This window comes from Phocoena sinus, chromosome 1, assembly GCF_008692025.1.
Source record: "Phocoena sinus isolate mPhoSin1 chromosome 1, mPhoSin1.pri, whole genome shotgun sequence".
Taxonomy (NCBI): domain Eukaryota; kingdom Metazoa; phylum Chordata; class Mammalia; order Artiodactyla; family Phocoenidae; genus Phocoena; species Phocoena sinus.
Window position 1 is genome coordinate 26,184,905 of NC_045763.1, and position 21,170 is coordinate 26,206,074.

General features: G+C 55.8%; 1 protein-coding gene across 3 annotated transcripts; it reads right to left on the minus strand.

The window, feature by feature from the left end:
• Positions 1 to 484: 484 nt before the first annotated feature.
• Positions 485 to 8,020, minus strand: FNDC5 (fibronectin type III domain containing 5). 3 transcript variants are annotated; one of them, XM_032645025.1, is made up of 6 exons: positions 7,950 to 8,020; positions 6,266 to 6,381; positions 5,596 to 5,794; positions 5,144 to 5,233; positions 2,931 to 3,064; positions 485 to 1,616 (listed from the first exon to the last, which is right to left on the minus strand). In XM_032645025.1, exons 3-6 carry the CDS (start codon positions 5,777 to 5,779, stop codon positions 1,266 to 1,268), a joined length of 759 nt encoding a protein of 252 aa, XP_032500916.1. In that variant the 5' UTR covers positions 5,780 to 5,794; positions 6,266 to 6,381; positions 7,950 to 8,020; the 3' UTR covers positions 485 to 1,265. The 3 variants fall into 3 exon arrangements, with proteins under 3 accessions (XP_032500916.1, XP_032500897.1, XP_032500906.1); XM_032645006.1 differs by lacking the exon at positions 7,950 to 8,020 and having other exon boundaries at positions 1,529 to 1,918; positions 6,266 to 6,347; XM_032645015.1 differs by lacking the exon at positions 7,950 to 8,020 and having other exon boundaries at positions 1,529 to 2,009; positions 6,266 to 6,347.
• Between the last annotated feature and the right edge of the window lie 13,150 nt (positions 8,021 to 21,170).

Here is a 21,170-nt window from a genome sequence, read left to right on the forward strand (position 1 = left end):
CCTTTCAGCCTGCTGCGGGATCAGAGTCATGTTCCTTTAACATCCCCGAACAGCATGCTGTGGGTCCTGAGCCGCAGCGAGCAGCTTCTGCAGTCCCTCTTGACTTCCCCCTCACGCTGGGAGAAGAAGGACTGCATTCCCTTTGGCCAGGAAAAGCACCAACCCCATCCAGAGGGGAAAACCCTTTGTTTTAAAAACTGAGCTCCAGCCTGCATACCTATGCGGTGAGGCAGCCCAAGCTCGGTTTTCGGGGAGGGGGGGGGGCTCAGTAATGGGATGATAGAGCAACTATTTTCTCCTCTTACACGTGCACCCCCATCTGTTCGAGATTTCCCTTCCAACTCCAGCTTGGCTGGCAGGCTTGTCCCTAAGAAGCTGCAGGCCAAAATGGAGAGAACTGACTCCCTCCTCCACACGTCCTGACTCGCTGCCAACTGCCAGAAAAAGAGGGCAACACTTGGGCATTTACCAGAAGACGAGGATGTGCCTTTTCATATGTCTTTTTATTTTACATTTAAAAAGTGGTTATTGCTCTAACTGGATCAGAGGTAAGGACCTCTCCCCTAAGGAGCCTTGGCCTTGCAGCCCCATTCAGCAGGGATGGAAGTCACAAGACAATGAGTGGAGCCTCATGCCCTCCCATGAGGAAGCCCTTAGTGTTGCTGACATCTGCCTTTCACCCTGTCTCTCCTCCCTCTCTGTGCTCCACACTCGGGCAAAGCAGAGTGGCAGCTGTCCCAGCCCCGAGAGCTCTTGTAGACCGCAAAGCAGGGGCGGTCACTGGGGAATGGCTTTCAGCTCTCTGGCTTGGGGGTCACCGCGCTTCTCATTCAGTTCAGCAGGTACTCACTGGGCGCAGACTGCGTGCCAGGCTTGTGCCAAGCGCAGTCGCCCACACTGTTGTCCTTAGCCACGAATGGAAGACGCAGAGGTCCGTCTCTTCCTATGCAGGCATTCAGCAGCCGCGACTTGTCAGTCCTAGGGAAGGGTCTGCCTTCCTTAGCAAGCACCATTTGTTTTTTAAACCAGAAAGAGGCAGTGGAGGGAGAGACCTGTCACCTCACACCACTCAGGCTCTAGGGAAGGACATGAGGACCCTGGGTAGCTTTCACGAACCCTGGATGAGATGGCAAGATATGGAGACCCCAGAGGTCAGGACTGCTCTGACTGTCCATGGTGAGTGGCTCAGGCCTGCCTTCCAGCAGCGTCCACCCCAGAGGGGGTGATTTAGCAGCCCCCAGGGTGTCCCATGTGGATGTACCTTTTCAGTTGTGCAAGCCAGCACTGTTGCAACTCCAAGAGACTTTTCCTAAAGAAATGGGGCCAGTACCTTCCAGGTCTCTTTCCCACTTTGTCTCCTTCAGACCCCAGACTGATGATCTTACAGTCAAAATAAGGGCCAAAGAAGACAGAGGACACAGGCAACCAGCTCGGGGAATCCCTCTGCCCTCTGGAGTGAAGCCCTTCGGTTGTGTTTTCCAAAAGAGACACAACAGATAACATCTTACACACTTGCAAAGTTGTGCATTGCGCCACAAACAAGTCCCTGATGGCTGGATCCAGCAAAGGCTTGATGGCAGCCAGGCCCCTGCCCGGCAGGCAGCCCCACCGCTTCCCTGAAAGACACAGCTTCTGTCAGTCTAGGTGCTTGTCATCTCCCAGGAGCTTTGTGCATTTTCTCAAAGAGGAAGCCAGTCCAGGAGAGGCGAGGAGGCAGAAAGATGGCTGCGTCTCATGCAGCTTTGCCTCTTCCAGGACAGGGCCAGGCCTTTTAGTTTTGTGGCTTATTTTTTGCAGAATTTGGGTTTGCAGTTCAGCCTTCTTCACCAGACTAGGATGGGGGGGGGGCAGAGGGAGAACTGTGCAGCTAGCTGTGCCTCCCCCCATGGCAGTCCTCTTTCTCCCTGTGCCCATGGACCTGGGGACCAGCAGAGAAGAAAAATGAAATCCTTCTCCCTGCAGACAGGCAGTCATGCTTCGATGATGTTCACCGAGGGCTTGTTTGGAAACTGGGAGGAAAAAAAAATGAGAGAAGTGGCCAGGGCTAAATTGAACAGACTTCTTGCAAGGATGGAAACAGGGAGAAGACACCAGAAGGAAGGGAGCAGCAGGGCTGCAGCCTAAAAGCCAGGCTCTTGTCTCAGGTGGAAGGAAAGGAGGAGCCCTGCCTGGATGTCTTATCTCTCTGCCTTTCAAACCCAGCCTTCTGCTTCACTCAGCTGAGTGGCCGGGACTGGGTCCTGGGCCCTAGCCGAGCATCCCGCTGGCTGGTTCTCTCACATCCTGCAGATCTGCCTCTGAGCGTAGCCTCAGCCACTGACATTGCTGAGGTGCTTCTGGAGATGCTGGATTAATAAGAGGCTTCAGGAGAGCGCCAGAGAGAAGCCAAGAGAGAGGACAGTAAGCCAGAGGGTGTAAGGAGATGGAGGAAGGAGGAAATGTAGAGAGAGCCAGATGTTTGTTTGTTGGATAATCATCGTCAGAACCGTGAGATTCTCTTCCGTTCTCTATGTCTCTCTTCTGAGCTGCTCAAAGCAAGCACTGAAAAGGTTTTCATATCTGTTTTACAGAAGAGGAGATGAAGGTACAAAGAGGTGAAGCACCTGCCCAAGGTCATACAGCCCAGCAGGAGCATGAATGAGCCCAGAACCCCTACTCTTGCTGCCCCGCACCTACTGGGAGCTCTGCCCTCCCCACTCACTGCCCTCTTTTTAAACCCCTACTGGCTCCTGGCACCCTGCAAAAGGAGAGGATCCAAAATCAATTTGCAGTGTCCCCTGTGTCACACGGGCAGCGGCCAAGCTTGGCTCTGTCCAGCTGCAGCCATGCCAGGCCCCATTGGTAGTCCCCAAGCTGACCCCTTCTGCAGCCCGGGGACTACCAGGGTGCCAGCCACGGGGCCCCCATCCAGGCCCAGGTCTTGCCCTCACCTTGCTGCGGAGAAGGCCCCCGCTTTGGTGCTCTGGTGTGCTGGTTTCTGATGCACTCTTGGTTTTTTCCTTGTTGTTATTGGGTTCATTGTCCTTGATAATGTCATACTGGCGGCAGAAGAGGGCGATGACGCCTGCAGGGGACAAGGGAGAGCAGTCAGAGGCCAGAGCCCCAGTCCTTGCCCCTCCACTTCATGCCCACTAGACCAGGCTGAGCTCCTGTGGGTACCGGGCTCCAGATGGCCTCTCACCATCTGGAGCCCGGTACTACTGCAAGAGGCTGCCTCTGGCCTCTGGCTTCTGTGTCCACCTGTCCCCTTCCCCACCAGCCCCTTCACTGCTGCTGGGCTGATCTTCCTACAACATGCTTCTGATCTTGTCTCCTTCCTTTCCTTCTTTTAAACCTCAGAAGGCTCCCTTTTCCTTTAGGGCAAAGAGCAACAATAGCATTTGTCTAGCATGTGCCAGGCCCTGTGCTGAGCCCTGACATTCCATCTCACTGAGCCCTCATAGCTCTCTGAGAGCACTGGTTATTACCATCCCCAGGTTACGAGGGAGGGCAGTGATGAAGAGCTTAGATAACTCACTCAAGGTCACACGGTGGAATGGGGGTGTGCGCTCCAGGGCCTGCACTCTCCTAAATGTTTATCGCTATCAAACTAATAATTTTTGCAAGTCCAATAGTATTAAGGCAACCACCTCCAACCCTCGCAGGTGTTTTACCTCTATACTTGATTTACAGTGCTATCTCTTTTCTGTCTGCGCCACACGGCTCGCGGGATCTTAGTTCCCCGACCAGGGATTGAACCCGGGCCAGAGCAGTGAAAGCCCAGAATCCTAACCACCAGGCAACAGGGAACTCTATAGTGCTATTACCTGATCTGTTTTAGAGATTATCTGTTGACATCCCGCCATGGCATATAGAGCCTAACCACTCCCTCTACTACCTTCCTCATCATCCTAGCAGAATTACCTCACAATTTCGAGTTAATTCACTATTCTATATTGCTACAATGATGTGAATACTGTCTGTGCCAAGTCTAATAATGCACCACAAGCAAACCTCCCCTTTTGTACTATCCTTTGTTTTTCCAGCTTTTTTTTTTTCAAGTGTCTGCTTTTCTTTGTGTCTACGGAACCTATTTTTCCATATGCTTCTAAAACAGAGCCTATCCTCTCAGCCACGATGCTCATATAACTTCGACATGGTGTGGAATTCCCTCAAGGACTCCAGTCCACTTGACAGCCTCAACATCCTTTACCCCTCACTTTCTATCTTCTCTTTTGGGTCGCAGCTGCAGAGTCAGACTGAGCTTAATTTCCTTCTTGAACACACCATGCCCAGAATACCTTTCCTTTTTTGGCTGCCTGGTGAACTCCTACTCATCCTTCAAAGCTCAATCCCCATTCACCTCCTCTCTGTGTTTTTCTTGATTTCTACTCCTAGCCCCAGAATTCATTCATTCCCCGTCCTCTGCTCCCATACATGGTGCTATTATAGCACTCATCACGTTGAATTATTGTTAAGGACGGGCCTGGCGTCTCCCAGACTGAGTTCCTTACAAGCACATGGCTCTCCTTAGTCACGACTGTTGCACTACTCTCTGGAATGGAGTGGCTGTTCAGTAAATTCTGGTTGAGTTGAGTACAAAGGTGATGGTCTTTATCCCCAGGGAGCTCACAGACAAGTGGGAAAAGAGAAAGACAGGAACTCAACTAACTTAGCTAAGAAGGGCTAAATTTAGACAGGAGCACACAGGGTGCCGCGGGAGCATCGAGGCAGGAGGAACATTCTAATGGATGGGTTGGGGAGGCTTCAGGCAGGCGGTCTCCGAGTTGTGTCAAGAAGGATGAGTGGGTTAGGAGGGTGTCCCAAGCCTGAGCTGCCCAGGCCTGAAGCACCTGGAGGCACAGCAACCCGGAAGAATACGGAGAGGCTGCTGCAGCCAGGGCTGGAAGGCCAGGAGCTTTGGCCATTCATTAGGGAGGGCAATCACTCACATAATCCTGCGAGGCAGCTACCGAACTGCTATTTTTTTGGTGAGAGGTCAGTTAGAGAAGGGATCAGATCTGGCCCCCAGAGCAGAACTTAGGCTCCTAAGTCCTCTCACTGCCTCCAAGCCCCTCACCCTTCGTTTCTGTGAGTAAAGGGTCTGGTGAGGGTCCTCCACTTCCCCAAGGTGAAGTGAAGAAGGGCTTGGGGCCAGACTCACCGGCCCACATGAACAGGACCACGACGATGATCAGCACCTCGCCCGTCCGCAGCTGTTGGTTCCTCCCCATCTCCTTCATGGTCACCTCATCTGTGTGGAGAGAGACACTATAGCTCCAGGACTCCCTGGGCCCCTGCCAGCCACCTTTCTAGGGCCAAGTGCAAAATATTAAGGGCTTATTTCTACAGGTGCCCACACACCTAACAAAAAGAGATTCTAGAACATGCTGATGGCTACTTGGGTGGCACCGACTAGACTTAATCCAGAGCTGAAAGTTTGTATCCCATAGCTTGGGGGACCAGAGTGGACCTCTCTCTCTCAGGGGCTGCTTGGCTAGGCAGCAGGGGCTGGAGGAGGATGGGGGGCTCACGCTCTCCTCCAGCCGCCCGCCGCGCTAGCCCTGACCGCCCCTCCCCGCACCCCGTCCCTTGCTAACGGTGGCCCGGGCCTGCCTTTGTTCTTCGAGGCCATCTTCTCAGCTTCCCGTGGCGTCTTAAAGAGCACGGGCTCGCTCGCCGGACTCTGGCCCTGAATGGAGATGGCCTGCACGTGCACGATGTACTCGGTGTCCTCCTCCAGGTCCCAGAGCGCGCACGAGCGGGTGGTGGTGTTCACCTCCTGGATGAAGCGCAGCATCCGCACGTCCTTCTTCTGTGGAGCAAAAGCCGGGCCCCAGGTCTCAGTGCCCAGGCCCCCACCCCACGTCCGTCTACCTCTCTGGCGGTGATAAGGCCTCACCTGGCTACCATGTTAAACCCCGGACATCCACAATCTGACTCAAGCATCCCATCATCTCTGCAGGTAGCTATTGGTATCTTCATTTTACAGGTAAGGAGACAGGTTCACAGAAGTTAGGGAAATTGCCCAAGGCCATACAACTAGCAAGAACTGGAGCAAGGTCCTAAACTCAGATCTGTTTAAGATCAAAATCATGCCCTTAATTCCCAGATTCCAACCAAAGGATTCCCTTCTGGGGCCTCCCTTCCCAGCCACGTGTGCAGCTTTCTGCCCATCTCTCTTGCTCCTCGTTCCTTTTTCCTTTCTCTTTCGGCACCCCTTCCTCCCCCGTCCACCACTTCTATCTTGATGTGTTCTTCCCTCCCAGGGACCCTCAAGGGTTACCTGCTGAGAGATGGCAAATCCAATGACGACCTCATCCTCCAGGACGTCCCAGCTCACCACTGCAGAGTTGGCCTTGAGGTGCCTGACGGTGACATTCACTGGGGCCGAGGGGCTATCTGGGGGTGGGGAGGCACCTGAGCCTGAGCACCCCCTGTCGTGAGGCCCAGGCCCATGGCCTCGTCAGTACGACAAGATAACCTGGGGATGGCCATGAGGTGGGAAGGAAGAAACCCAGGCCTTGCAGTGGGATTGGCACCTGGGTCTCAGTTCCTTAGTGGTTGAAGAGCCAGGCCTGAGAGGCCCCAGGCTCCTTGTAAACAGGGTGGGAACCCCTGCTGGCCACAACTGGCCCCACTAGGTTTCAAGCCAAAATTGATGAGCCCGGGCCAGGGCCAGGTCTAAAGGAGGAGGAATGAGAGGTGGGGAGACAGGCATGGGGGAGACATAGGTGGCCGGGCTGCAGCAGCTCAAGGTTAGTCTGGTGCAAAGCAATCAGAAGGCTCCCCAGTCCAGTGCTCTTTCTACAGAACTGCATCAAGTGAGTGACCTTGAGGGAAGGAGAAAGACCCAGAGGTCGAGAAGAGCCTAGCTGGGTGAGCCCTGGGATGGGAGTGAGGACCAAGAAAAGAAGCCCCAGTACTGTGGAGACCCAGGCAGAATGAAGCCTGGGGAAAGGCCTCTTCTCCACACCCCGCCAGCCCCAAGAGGCAGGTGGGAAGGCGGCAGAGGAAGATGGGGTCACTCAGAGCATGGCCCCTCAGTGGAGTCAAGAGAACAGGGTAGGGCCTCTTGGATGGGAGGAGAGGACAAAGGGGACCAGATGAGAGGAGAGGGATGAGGTTGGTGGGGGTCAGGGAAGGAAGAACTTTCTAGGAGAGGGGCAGCGGACTCACACAGCTTCTGTATCCCCAAGAGGCAGGCGCTTAAAGGGGAAGAAGACCTAAGCCTGAGCCTCACCCCTCACCTCATAGGTCTGGGGCCTGGGGAGACAAAGGCAGACGTGGAGGCAGAGAGAGACAGAGGGTCACAGACAGGGGCAGCAGACACAGAACCAGAGAACAGACAAGTGGGGTATCAGAGACAGACACAGGACGGAAGCAGGGAGACAGCACTGAGCAGCCAAGGAGAGCTGGGTCGGAGGAGAGATGAGCAAGGTGGCAGCAGCCAGAAGGGATGGGGACAGGGCATCAGGAGGGGCGGGGTGAGGAGGAGGCCAGGCCCCAGGGGCAGGCCAGACTCCAGGCTCAGGGTCCACCTCACCTGTCCCCGTGCCCTCGGGTGCCGGTCCCCATCCCCCTCACACAGTGGGACCCCATCCCGCTCAACCTGCAGATTTGGCCTGCAGGGCTTTGGGTCAAGGAAGGAGGCCCAAGGTGGGGGGACCGGTGTCCTCAGCTGCTCCCTGGGTCAGAGAAAGGAGCTAGGGCTCCTGAAGGAAAGGCCTGGGGTCAGGGCAATGGGATGAGGGGGCTGGGGAATCCCAAGACCGTGGATCCCAGGGCAGTGGTGGTGGGAAGGGGTTTGAGAGCTGGAGGTCGGGTCTGGGGGGTCAAGCAAGCAGGAAAGGAGCTGGGGCTGGGGCGTGGGGCGAGGGGAGCAGTGAGCGGGCCTGAGACGGGGTCCCCAGGGAGCAAGCAAGGGACCCGAGGATGCCCGCCCGCGCCCCGCGCCCGGACCCCCTTACCCGCCTGCACCAGCGCGAGGCAGACGCAGCCCAGCCACAGGCGGAGCGCGGCGCGGGGCGGCCCGGGGTGCATGGCGGCGGCTCCGGCGTGCGGCAGCCGCTCCCGCTGGCGCTCCGGCCCGCGGCCCGCCCGGCCCGGCCGCCCCGTGCCGCCCCGCGCCGCCTGCATGTCGGCTCCGCGGACAGCGACTCCCGCGCGGCGGCGGCGGCGGCGGCGGCCGCGTCCACGTCGGGCGCCCGAGGGGCGGGGCGCCCCCGCTGCGGGTAGAGGCGCGGGGGCGGGGTGAGGGGCGGAGGGCGCCCCCTCGCCGCCCCCACCCCCGATGACCCGGCCCGCGGGGCTTCGCCGACCCGCGCTGTCACCCTCTCGCCTGTGCCGGAGCCCGAGCGGGGTTCTCCGTGCCCCACTGTGCTCAGCCCCAGGCTCGCGCGCAGCCTGCCTCCCCGCCGCGCAGCCCTGACCCGGCCGCCACCGCTGCCCTTTCCCGAGGGAGAGGGAGGACAAGTGCCACGGAGACTCTCCTCTGGGTTCCCATCGCACCCGCCCCAAAGCTGACCTGCCCTCCCGCGCCTGGGGGTCCCCACCCCTCTCTCCGCCCCAGCCCCAGCCCCAAGGCCTTGCAGGCTGGGACAGGAGTGAGCAGAGGGGAGCAATCCTAGTAGGGATGGGGGTGACTATAGAGTGCTCCGTAGGTGCTGGGGTGCAGACAGTAGGTGCTAAGCGTTTGCCATGGGGCTGAGAAGAGGGTGCTCTGACTCACTGGAGGGCCTAACTCTGTGACCCCAGGCCAGTCCTTCCCTTCTTGACCTCCATTTTTCCCTCCATAATGAGAGCAACAGCCTCTCATAGGTGTCAGCTGCGCTCTGGGGGCTTTACTTGCATTATGTCGACTGCTTCTCACTGCAACCCTGTGAGGGCCCGCTCTGTTGTCCGCGTTTTGCACAGGAGACTGCAGCTTGGAGAGGTTACTTGACTCCCCCAAGGACCCAGAGCAGAGCCAGGATTTGAACACAGGCTGATTTGACTCCCCACCACGTGCTTGACTGGACTGTCTCCCACATTGGGATCCCTGAGATCCTAGAACTTGCCCGTGCCAGCTTCTCCCCAGCCAGAGAACAATCTGGAACAATCTCTTCCCAAGAGCAGGGTGAGGGAGGAATGGCTCCAGCCCCCCTGCCCCCACCCTTCTGGACTGGTTGAAGGATGTGAGCAGTGAATGAGCTAATGACTCTGAAGTGCAGGGGACTTTGGAGACGTGGCCAGCAGCCACAGTTCAAAAAGGGCTCTTGTGACCCCTCCCTCATTACCCTGGGGACATCCATAAGCCTACCACTGTCCCTACCTTGGTGTCACACACCCTGCTGCCTAATCCACTCTTTTCTGATCTTGGAGTGGCAGAGAAATACCCTCACCCTGCACCCACCACCCTCTCCCTAATGAGAGGACCTCTGGAGCACCAGACACCTGGGGAAGCACCCACCCACCACCCTGTGTCACTCTCCACCATGAGTCCCAGTCAGGGAAACTAGGTTGAGGAGAGAGGCACAGACCAGGGCCTCAGGGCCCCTGACATGGAGGGACCACCCATCTTTCTAAATGACCCCCTCCCTGCACTGCCTGAAATTCCACCACTAGGGGGGGCATCCCTTTGGGTCTTAAAAGCCTTCTGGGGCTTCCCTGGTGGCGCAGTGGTTGGGAGTCCGCCTGCCGATGCAGGGGACATGGGTTCGTGCCCCGGTCCGGGAAGATCCCACATGCCGCGGAGCGGCTAAGCCCGTGAGCCATGGCCGCTGAGCCTGTGCGTCCGGAGCCTGTGCTCCGCAACGGGAGAGGCCGCAACAGTGAGAGGCCCGCGTACTGCAAAAAAAAAAAAAAGCCTTCTGGTCTTCAGAAGCCCCTGAAAGAACGAATTCTTTTTGAAAAAGGGACACCTTGCAAAGTTATCCCACAAAACATCTTCAAGAGCCTCCGGGCTCTGCCTCCATTTTAGATTAAGAAACTGAGGTTCAGAGACAGGAAGAGCTTGGTGCAAATTCACGTATCGAGTCCAGAGCAGCAATAGGGCCTTCGCCTCCTAATGCCCACCCCTCGACTCCTTGTACTGCCCCCCAAGTCTCTATTTGGTCACCTTGGGAGGGGTGAGATGGGAGGGGGCTCAGGGGTTCTTGCTGAGCAGCAGAACCTAACCCGCTAGCCCCTCAGTACCCCTAGGCCTGCTCTGCTTGGCAGGCTGACACCCCTGGCCCCTTCTGCTTCCTCAGCCACATACCTTATCCTGGGGCGAGCCTCAGCTGGGACCTCCACCTGCTTGGGATAGGAGCCAGGGAACCAGAGCACCTCTCCCTCCCTCTCCTTCTTCTCTTCTCTCTCTTTTTCTTTCTCTCACCCGGCAGCTGCTTTCAGCCTCACCCCGCCCAGCCCCGCCCCACCAGCTGCAGCTTGGCCCCTGGGGACCCCCCCCCCCCCTCACCCACCAGGCAGGAAAAGACAACCCGGGGCCTGCAGGAGCAACTGGAGTCTCCTCAGGCCTCATCGCAGGAGCCAGCAGGAAAGAGAGGGGTCAGTTAGAGGTCACAGAGTCCGCTCCTGTCCGTGCTGTGGAGAAAATGAGGGAGGGACAGGGTCCTGGTGGGGTGTGGAGTCCAGTCCAGCGCTGGGGAAAGGGGAGTCTCAGCGCCACCCGCTGGCCACGTTGGGTATAACCCCAGGTAGATGTAGGGCATTGGGTGGGCGGAGATGGCTGTGTCTGAGGCTTTTAGAGGGATGGGGAAGCGTGGCTGGAGGACAGGGCATGAAAGACAGAGAGGATTTGGAGAGTTGTGGCTGCAGGCGTGCAGCCTTCCCAGGCCCCATGATGCATGGGGTGCTTGGGCATTACCTCGATTCTGGGAAAAGTCCTGATGCCTGGAGCTTGGCAACAAGTGGAAGCTGGGTCTGGAGTGGGAAGAGCTGGGAGGATTTAGAGGCCCCCTGGGTGATCTTGGGAGAGAGCTGTCAGGACCAGTTCCTTTGTGTGCACCATCTGTACACCATCTCTTAGCACAGGGCTAAGAGCAGTAGACAATAAGTGTGTGTTGAACATAAAAACTTGTTCTTACAACATATATTTATTGAGACCTATTATGTACCAGGCTCTGTGCAACCTTCTGGAAATACAGCAGTGGAAGAATGATTAAATGCGTGAACGGGGATCTGGGTAGGGGGCGTGAGGGGTGGGCCTCTGTCCTCCAAAGATGATCTGCATTTGGAGGACCCCACAGACACCTCCTAGGGGGCTGACTTGTCACTTACACATTGGCACCTGGTGAGGTCACCAGCATTTGGAGCCTCCTGATTGTCCAGAGCTGTCCAGAGTCCCAGCCCCTAACCCAGGCTGCAGGTAAGCATTTAGAATGGGGAGGCTCCTCTTTGCCACCTAGAATGGTCATGGCCCTGTCTAGGGGGTCCCCTAGATACACAAACCCCAACTCACAGGAAGAATTAGGAGAAGGGAAGGAGATTGCTTTGAGGACCAGTAATCAAGCGCCTACCCAGACTTGGCTTTTTGTCCATGTTATTTTTTTTTTTTTTTTTTTGTCCATGTTATTTTGAGTCTTTGGCTGATAAGTGTTATTAGCGCCTGTTCCAGATCAGGAAGCTGAGGCTCAGAGAGGTGTGAGGACTCACACTGGGTAACACAGCCAGTGAATTATGGAGCCATGTCTTAAATTCAGTGATGCAGCTTCAAGTTCAGGGCTTGATCCAGTCTGCCTATATCTTCCCTTCAGCTCTGAGGGCTCTCAGAGGTCTTGGGCCCAGGGCTCACTAGAGAATATACATTTTCCTCCCCTAAAGGGCTTGAGGGGGCTGGCTGCTCACAGAGGCAGTTGCTAAGCCCAGGCCCAAGTCCATACTGGAAAAGGGACCCACCACTTACCTAACAGTTTCCACGTGCCAGAGCATTACATACACTAGAGAAGCTTCTCTTGAATCCTCGCAACCCTAAGAAGGTGGGAATGTTATACTCATTTTACGGGTGAGGAAACTGAGTCTTAAAGAGAGGAAGTAGTTTGCCATGGGTCATACAGCTGGGAGACACTGGTCTGGTCTAATCCCCCAAAGTCCCCATCACAGCAATGATGAGGCCAGCCCAGATCAATGTTTCTTGAATGCCTGTGCCAGGCAGTCTGGGCTGGGTGCCAAAGACATCGTGATGAACCAGATTGGTCCAAGTTCTTGAGGAGCTCCTTAAGGAGAGAGATATTCTTAATATACAAGGAGAGGACTGCCTTATGGACCAGGAGGGACCAAGGATCTTCAGGGGCCAGGAGAGAGTATTAACTTAAAAGGAAAGCAGGGAAGGCTTCTGGGAGGAGGTGACGCCTGAGTTAATTAGTATTGACAGTCAGGTGGGAATTAGTCAAAGGAGGCAAAAAGGACAGAGGGAAAAAGGAATCATTGGCCTGAGGCCTGGGAGAGTGTATTGTCTATGTGGAGGAGAAGGAAGGGAGGCAGAGTAGGGTGGCAGGGAGGGATGGGAGGGGTTGCTACAAGCTCTGGGCTGTGACAGTGGGGCAGGAAAAATAGAATTGGATTTGAAAGACTGCTCTGAGCTTGCAAAAGAAGTCAGGGCTGCGGAGGGCTTTCTGCATTCAACAAACACATATTGAGCATCTACTAACTGCCAGGTCCTATGCTAGGTCCTGGGGACACAGCTGTGGACAGGATGACAAGGTCCCTGCCCCTATGGATCTCATGTTCCAGTGGGAGAGATGGGCAAGAAACAAGGGAGCTAATGACAGTACAATATCTTCGAAGACTCACATGGCTCTGGCAAAAATGGGGGAATATGGTTGAGAATGGCTGAGTGGGAAAATGTTAGGTAGTGTGGTCTGAGGGGGCGACATCTGAACTAAGAAGGAAAGGGGGGCAGGCACAACACACATTCCAGGAAGGGTGCTCCAGCCACAGGAGCTGCAAGTGCAAAGGCCCTGGAGCAGAAGCAGGCTTGGCATGGTCAGGAAACTTAAAGAAGCCAGTGAGACTGGGGCTTCATGGGGAAGAAAGAGGAAATAAAGGTGGCTAGGATCAATAGCACAGGGCCTGAGGGAATGGAATGGAGCTTAGATTTATTCCACTTGCAGTGGAAACTTTCAAAAAGAGATGTGATATGATCTGATTTACATTTTAAAAGGGTCAATTCACCTGCTCCAGTGTGTAAGCCAGACTGCAGAAAACCAGGCCGAGTGACCTGTGAGGAAGCAAGGAGGCTGCTGCAGTCACCAGACCAGAAAAGATGGGTCTTGGCCTGGGTAGTGGCAAGGGACAAGGAGAGAAGTTGATGGAGGGTTTGGGGAAAGTTTTGTAGGAGGAGCTGATGGATGAGATGTGATGAGTGAGGAGAGAGGAGGTGAAGAGGGAACAGGGGAGGGGTCAGCTCACCAAAGTCTGGATTCTAAGCCAAAACACCTGGCTGGGTGTCGCTGGGCCAGTTACTCCACCTCTCTGAGCCTCAAATGCCTCCTCTTGAAAAGAAAGATAATATCCACACCACAGAGTGGTGGAAGAGATAGTGGGGAGTGGAGAAGAGGAGCAAGAGAGAAAGAAGGGGGGAAGGGAGGAGGAGGGGGGAAAGGAGGGGAGGAGGGAAGAGGTAGAGGAGAGGTCTAGAGTAAAGGCCTTCTAAATGGGTAAAAGAGACCTCCTCCAATTTCTTCAGTTCTTCAGAGTCTACAAAGGAACTGACTCCCATCTGACAGTGCTCAGAGAGGTTGAGAATCTTGCCCAAGGTCACACAGCTAGTCAGTAGCATCTTTATGCCTCAAATTACCTCAAATCGTGGACCCCAGATTTGCCTTTGGAGACAGATTCTCAGCTACAAACCACAGTCACTAAGATCCCTCAGGAGCAGTGGGGCTAGAGGCTCTGTTTTAGGGGGTCCAGATGCGGGGAGGGCGTGGAGGATGCAAAGGCTGCTGGAGTAAAACTCCTTCCCCACCAGGGAGGGGTGGAAGGACGGGAGGCTGAGAATCAGACAACGCTTAAGTTCAAACCTTAGCTCAGCCCCTGACTGGCTGGGTGACCTCAGGTACCACCATCTAAAGTGAGGGTCTAGGTTCAAGAGCCCACCCACCTCCCACATCCCAGGGTCTCCCTCAGCCTGAAAACAACATGGCTCTGCAGAACCAGAGCATGGCCAGCAGAGGGCGCCCACCTGGGCCATTGTGCTGCCCAGAACAGGAAAGGCTCTGGGACTGGGGGCACCCAGAGCCCTAGCTGGGGAGGCCGCCCTGCCTCCCGCTTTGGTCCCTCTGCCTGGGTGCCAGGAGGCCAACTCCCAGGTGAGCAGATCACAGACTCAGCAGCCAGGCAGAGTCTGAATCTTGCTGCCGTGCCTCTCTGAGCCTCAGTTTCCTCATCCATAAATGGGCCTAACGATAGTGCCTGCCTCACAGGGTTCTGTGAGGAGTCAATGATGATCAAGCGCAAAAGGGCTGAGTACACAGGAGCTGCTATTTTTATTAGCACTGGTGGCAGTTGTATCTTAAAGTGCCTGACACAAAGGGTATCTAATCAGTGGTGCTATGATGGCAGTGATGAGGAGAACGATGCAGCACTCAGTCACTGGTTATCTTGAATTTCCTAAACAGGGAGCATCCAGTGCCTACCAACTTGGGATGCTTCCAGTGACAGGGAGCTCACTCCCTCCCCAGCAGCCCATTTTCACTGTCACATCATCTTTTTGCTGAAAGCTGCCTCCTGCAAGACAGCCCACCTCCCAGCTTCCTATTCAGGATGATTCAGTTGGCCCAGCCTCCAGCCTCAGGCCCCCTCATTTCCTCAAGTTTTGCCTGAGAGGCCCGAGAGGTCGAGAAGCCAGGACCCTGGCAGCTGGATTTCTGTCTCCGGAGGAAGGGCAGGGAGCTCACAAGTGAACCCAGGTGGCTTTACCAGCAGGAGATTCCCAGTGGGTCTTTCTCTGGCTGTTCAAAGTTCCTTTTCTGCTGACTGGGAGAAATCAGTGGAAGGAAAGCCCTCGCAGTCCTCTGGGCTTCCCTTCACTCCTCAGTCTCAAGAATGGCTGGAGGCCAGAGAGGGAACCCAGTGCCCAGAGCCACAAGTCCAGGAACCCTGGCATCCTAGCTGGGAGGCCTCAGCTCTGGTTCCACCTGCTGCCAGGCACCCCCATCTGTATTTGTGGGTCCCGGGGTGAGTGCTCTTGGGTCTGGCACCAAGGGGTCTGTTGCGGAGGGCAGGAGCCAAACAGTCCTCGGCTCAAATCTTGGCTAGTGTGTGACCTCAGGCAAATCACCCTACCTCTCTGAGCCTGTTTCCTCACCAGGCACCTCTCTCAGAGTGGTGTGGGGAGTATAGGAGATGTTATATGTGAAAAGGAAAATGCAGTACTGGGCACATAGTAAGTATCTACAGATGTATTATTATAAAGTGGAAGTCATTCATTTCCCCAAAACCCTCCCCCTGCCTGAGTGGGCCAGGGTGGCTGTGAGAGTGGATCGTGTCAGGCAGGGTGATGTCCTGACCCACTTCTCGGCTAGTGGGCACATTGTACATGTGCCTTCATGTGCAAGGGTGTGCGTGGGTATGCATGCGTGTACCTCAGGCTGTCCATCCCAGTGATTCCCAGGGCACATGCATACCTGCCAGTACCTGTGCAGTATCCCTGCACTGATTCGGGAGGCCCCCCTGTTCACTGTTACTATGGAAACAAAGAGGCAATCCCCAGCTTCGGGAAGAGCCTAAGGTGCCAGAAACGAGAGCTGACCCAGTCTTCCCAGCAAGAAAGACATATCCAGAGCATGAGGGCCTTGGGATGTGGCAACCTCAGCCTCTGGGGGTTGGGTTCTGGGACTCTGCGTCCCTCTGAATCCTCTAGGAAGTTCTCACTTCTCTAAGGCATCCCAGCCCACTGGAAAGAGCTCAGGAAATGGAGCCGGGTCCCATCTTGAATCTGGCTCTAACCCCATGCACAGGCTCAGGCAGGGAACTCGATCTCTTGTGCCTGTTTCCTCTTCTATAAAATGGGGATAATCACAGGTGCCAGCAGAATCCTTGAGCTGGAATGTTACCTTTCCTCTCGCTGGGGGCCCCTGCCCACAAGGCTGCGTGAGTGTAGACCCCAGAGCCCTGGAGTGTCATGTGCCTTCATGTGCACGACCCCCCCCGTGTCTCATGGGCTGCTCACAGCAACTCTGGGAGGGAAGCTTTGCCCAGTAGTAGAACCGGGGCTCTAGGAGGACACAGCCGGCCAGTGGTGGGTTCAGGTCTGCTGGGAGGAGAGTCACACTGGCCACGGGTGCTGGGTGCAGCCTTCAGCCTGGGCAAGCCCCTAGGGCAGAGCTGGGCAGCTGGAAGACTTCTGGGAAGCAGATCCCAGTGGAGGAAGAACCATCTTTTAAAAATCTTGACTCTTGGGACTTCCCTGGTGGTCCAGTGGTTAGGATTCCTCACTTCCAAAGCAGGGGTCCCGGGTTCGATCCCTGGCTGGGGAACTGAGATCCCACATGCCATGCGGCGCAGCCAAAACTTTTTTTTTAAATAATTAAAAAAAGAAATCTTGACTCTTTAGATTTTGACTCAGGTCTCAAATGTCCTGCATGCAGGTTGTAATACATCCAGGCAGAATTGCTTATGAAGTCACAAGTGAACACTCAGCCTCTTGCCCTTAATTCCACTTCCAAGAGTGACCATTCTATTTGCTGTGAACCCAGCAACAAATTTCAGACAGTCAGGGATGGACCAGGAGAAGCGAACCAGCAATGGAAATGAGTGAGAAAGATCTGAATGCTTATCTGTCAGGAAAGCTGCCACAGAAGGGGTCACTTATGACTTGGGGAGGGGACAAAAGGGTGCCCTGGCAGGGTGACCTCAAGCAAGTGACTGTTTCTCCCTGGCTGAGCCGGAGGCCCTTCCAGCTAGGAGTTGCTTTAACCAGCAGAGGGATTATTGTGCAGACAAGGGTTGGCTGGTACGTGATCCCAGCTGCCTGCTTCACTTCACCCCACCCCCAACTAGGTTAAAACCCATATGCAGCATTATGGGGGTCGGGGAGAGGGGAGCCCCCTTTCCCCAGCCTTTACTCTGGATATCTTCTCTTGGTGTAGGAGATCCCAACAGTCTGGTAGAGGATTGCTGGCTGGTGGGGAGTTGTTGAAGGAAGGTGGACGGGAAGAGCTGAGATGGGAAGCTAGGGTTGGGGTCTGTCATGGAGAGCCTGGAGTGTCCACTTACTTTGGTAGGCAGTGGAGAGCCATGGAAGGTTATTAAGCAGGGAGGAAGGGGATTAGATTTAGAGAAACTGAAGGCAGGTGCTGTAAAAGAGCCGGAGCCATCATACAGGGCCAATCCGATGAGGACGTGGGGAAGGGGAGGTGGCAAGGAGAGCGGAGGTCAGGCCTGAGAGATGTACCTAGTAGAAATGCTGACTTGGAAAGGAAGCAGGTGTGGGGATGAGGAGAAGGGAGGGGTCCTGGATGGTGGATCTCGGGCCTGTTTGGTGATGGAGGGGGACCTAGGCGCAGGGCAGGCTGTGGTGGAAGGTGATGACTTGGATACTGACTGGCTTGAGTCTGAGGTGTCTGTGGGTTTGTGGGAGCAAGTCCAGAAAGCAGCTGGAAATGCAAGTTTTGCAGAGAAGGAGCCAGAGGGTCAGAGGGGTTGTTGTTGCCAACTTTCCCAAGTCTGGGAAGGGGCCACATCAAGATCTGAGCCTGGGTCTATTGCCCTCCGAAGTCCGTTCCTTCATAGTGAGGGACCGGCAAAGACACGGCCCCTTTCTCTCTCCCTGGGGGTCCTGGATTCTGGGCTGGGCAAGAGTCATCAGCTGCTTTAACTCGGGAGGGAGTTGGTGCTCTTCAGCTGCTTTTACCCAGGAGGATCCCCCTGCTGCAGAGCCCGGCAGCCTCAGGGGCTCTTGCTGCGGGATCTCCAAGCCCTGACTGCTGCTCTGGAGAGGTACACTGTCCAACCAGCCCCAGCCTTCCTGATCCTCCTACAGCAGGGAGGCCCTATTAGCAGCCTGGAGTGCCCAGTGCCCTGAACTTTACAGGCTCCATCTCACTTAATCCTCACAAGCCCCTTCCAGGGAGGTGCTAATATTATAGTTTCCATTTTACAGACAGAGAAACCGACCAGACCTTCTGCAAGTGAAGGACCTTGCCCCCCTCCACCATGGGGGTGGGTGGTGGGACAGGGCTCGGCCCTGCTCAGTGGGAGCTGAGCCCCATCTGTAAAGTGAGGCTTGCTTTGAGGGATGCCAGCCCCACCGCAACACGCCCATGCCCACCACTGACTTCAGGTCTGCGTTCCCAGCTCCCAGGACTTACCCACCCTCCCCACCCTCCCCTCTTTCTGTTCCTCTCAGCCCAGCTCCCTCGAGAACAGCCAGGCCCACCCCCTCCCCCTCCCGGCTGTGCTCCTGGCAGCTCTGCCGCCCTGGGCTCTGGTCCGGGGGTGGTCCCCGGCAGTGAGGGAGGTGAGCAGAAGCTGGGATCAGTTGGGCTAAGACGCTGGGCATTCAGAGACCCCCAGGTCTCCACCTCTGGGTCCGTTGTGCTCCAGGCTGGGGTGGGCAGGGCCCTTTGGAAAGGGGTGGCTTGAGGTTTTAATCACTTTATCAATGTTTGTTTGTGTAATTCAGCCCTGAGATGCTTTTCCCTCCATCTGTCCCCACCATCTGCTCCCATCAGGATTTTCCAAACCATTTGGGACCTAAGAGGGAGGCTGGGGGCTGTGCCTCTGAGGGGGATGGGGAGGGGCTATGTCCACCTACCTCACTGAGAGGTTCCAGAGAGGGGCCTGGGCTCCTGAGCCACATGGAACTGGGTTCAAATTCTGGCTCTGTCACTTTCTTGCTGTATTAGCTCAGACAGGTGACTTCACTTCTCTGGGCCTCAGTCTTCACATCTGTAAAATGGCATTCACACTACTGCCTCCTCAGGATTAGCTTGGATCAAAGGAGGTGACATAGGCAAAGCACTCTGCACACAGTAGGTGCTCAAGAGCTATGCAGTCCCCTCTCCACTCATCCCTCGCTTGATTCTCTCAATAACTCGCTTCTGCATTTCCCTCCCTCCTAGACATGCCTCAGTCTGGGTTGGGGTGCGGCGCGCTGAGTATCATTGGCAAGGGCAGCCCTCACCTCCACCCCGGCAACAGGCCTTCACAGAATCCTTCAAATCTGCAGGGTTCCGGGGCCACTGGGATCTCATCTACGTAAAACTCACGTCCCCACACTCCCCCAGGGGCCAGTGAGGCAGTAAGTGAGGCCTGTCTTGTCTGTGCTCTGGTTAGGGTTTTTGATAGGGGATGTCAGAGCACCCAGGTCACCTGTCCAACCTTTCTCCTCACAAAGGGGAAGAGACTTGCTCCAGGTCGTTCAAAGTGAGGGGCCCAGGCCTTCTGACATCTGCCCTCTGCCCCTCTTTTCTGGGCTATACCTCATTGGCCAATGGCCTTGGGGTACAGTATGGGGAGGCCCAAGCCTTCCCCTTTGGCTCAGGGCAGCTCCCAGTACTTCTTAGGCCCCCAGGAGAGGAGAGGTGGCTGATGGGAAGTAATCAGCAGAGCTCCCAGAGCCAAAACTCTGCCCTGTCCCCGCCATCCACCCTCCTCATCTGAGGTATGGAAAGTCAAAGGGATGTGGGGTACCCAGGGTGAGGATAAGACATAGCCTTGTCTTCAGAAGCCCCATCCATTGGGGAGACAGAAATGCAGACTGGGGGTCCTGAGGGCAGGACCTGAGGGCAGGGCATCAGAGTCACTCGCACAGAGAAGAAAAACAGTGGGGTGGGGGAAGTAGGCTCCCCAGAGGCTGAACCAAGGAGTCAGCCCACAGGAGGTGAAGCTGGCAGGGGAGGGGGAAAGCGGGAGGAAGCAGAGTGGCTGAGCAGTCCCCAGTGAGGGAAAACTGAGACCCTACAAGGATGGAGAGGAGGATCCAGACCTGGCTGGGAAGATTCTCAGGCTGCTGGCAGCGGGTAGAGGAAAGAGGAGGAGGGTGAGGAGGACCCAAGGGCAGGTCCCTCTCCCAGCCCCAAGCCGAGCCGGCCCTTCAGACCTGGGGGGAGAGGGGAGGGAGCTTGTCACTCAAGGGGCCTGAGCGGCAAGTCTCTCCCCACCCCCAGGTCCTCTCGCAGGAGGCAGCTGGGAACCACCCACACACGTCTGGCGCCTCCCTGGGGGGTCCCAACACCAGAGCCAAGGTATAGAGAGGAACTAATGTTCTGGAGGGTCCAGCTGCCCTCACCCACAACGGCCTGGCTCCCCAGTTCCTCCAGTTGAGACTCCCCGCTTGTCCTCTAGCAGGAGAGACTAAGGCTAGATTTGGACCACCTGAGAGGCTTGGTCTGAGAACCTGGAGGTCTGAGCCCTAGGGAGTCATGAGGGTCCTAGCTGCTGCCAAGGAAGTGGGAAGAGCTGTCCAGTCAGATGACAAGTGCTGTCAGCTCACCTTCAAAGTAGGTCCAGAAACCAGACCCATCTCTGCCACCCTGGTCATCTCTTATCCTGAGAGGGCCCCCTGATCCCATCCTGGACCCCACACCTCAAAGTCAGTTGAGGACAGAATATCTGAGTAAGCTTCCAGTCTGCTCAAAGCCCCAAGAGCTTCCCATCTCACCTGGAATAAAATCTAAAGTCCTTGGCATGGTCCTAAGCACTGCCACTATCCCAACCTCTGCACACTGATCTCAACTTTTCCCAAAACACTTATCTAATACACTACAGAACTGACCTGTATATTATATTCATGCCTTACTGTCCACTCCTGTAACCCCACTGCCTAGAACAGTGCTGGGCACAGAACTAATGCTTGATAAACGTTTGTGCAATGAATGGATGAGGATACATGGGTTCAAGTCCAAGCCCTCTCGCTCGCTGTCAGACATTGGAAAAGTCATTTAACCCCTCTGAACCTCAGTTTTCTCATCTGTGAAGTGGGGACAATAAGGATCAACCTCCCCCCACCCCCGGAAATACAGAAAGAGCAAAATTCGAGCCCAGAGGTCGGGATTGTTGCTGAGGCTGTGGGAAGGAGGATGCAGCCCCCATCCTGGCAGGAGAAGCTTTGATAGAGTTCAGCGACTCTGGAAAGGGGCTGTCCTGTCTGCAGGCAGGGGGCTTACACACCTCAGAACGCCCCAGGTGGAGATGCTCCCCAGCCCTCACTTATCGCAATCCAGTACAGGCACTGGGGAGGCTGGGGAGGGAGGAAGAGGGCTTCT

Excerpts from the sequence above, each read along its gene's own strand:
- FNDC5 (XM_032645025.1), bottom strand. The coding sequence starts at position 5,779 with ATGCTGCGCTTCATCCAGGAGGTGAACACCACCACCCGCTCGTGCGCG. Across the intron at positions 5,234-5,595 it reads GATGGCCTCGAAGAACAAAG|ATGAGGTGACCATGAAGGAG; the intron begins GCAGGCCCGGGC and ends CTCTCCACACAG. Across the intron at positions 3,065-5,143 it reads GGTCCTGTTCATGTGGGCCG|GCGTCATCGCCCTCTTCTGC; the intron begins GTGAGTCTGGCC and ends TGTCCCCTGCAG.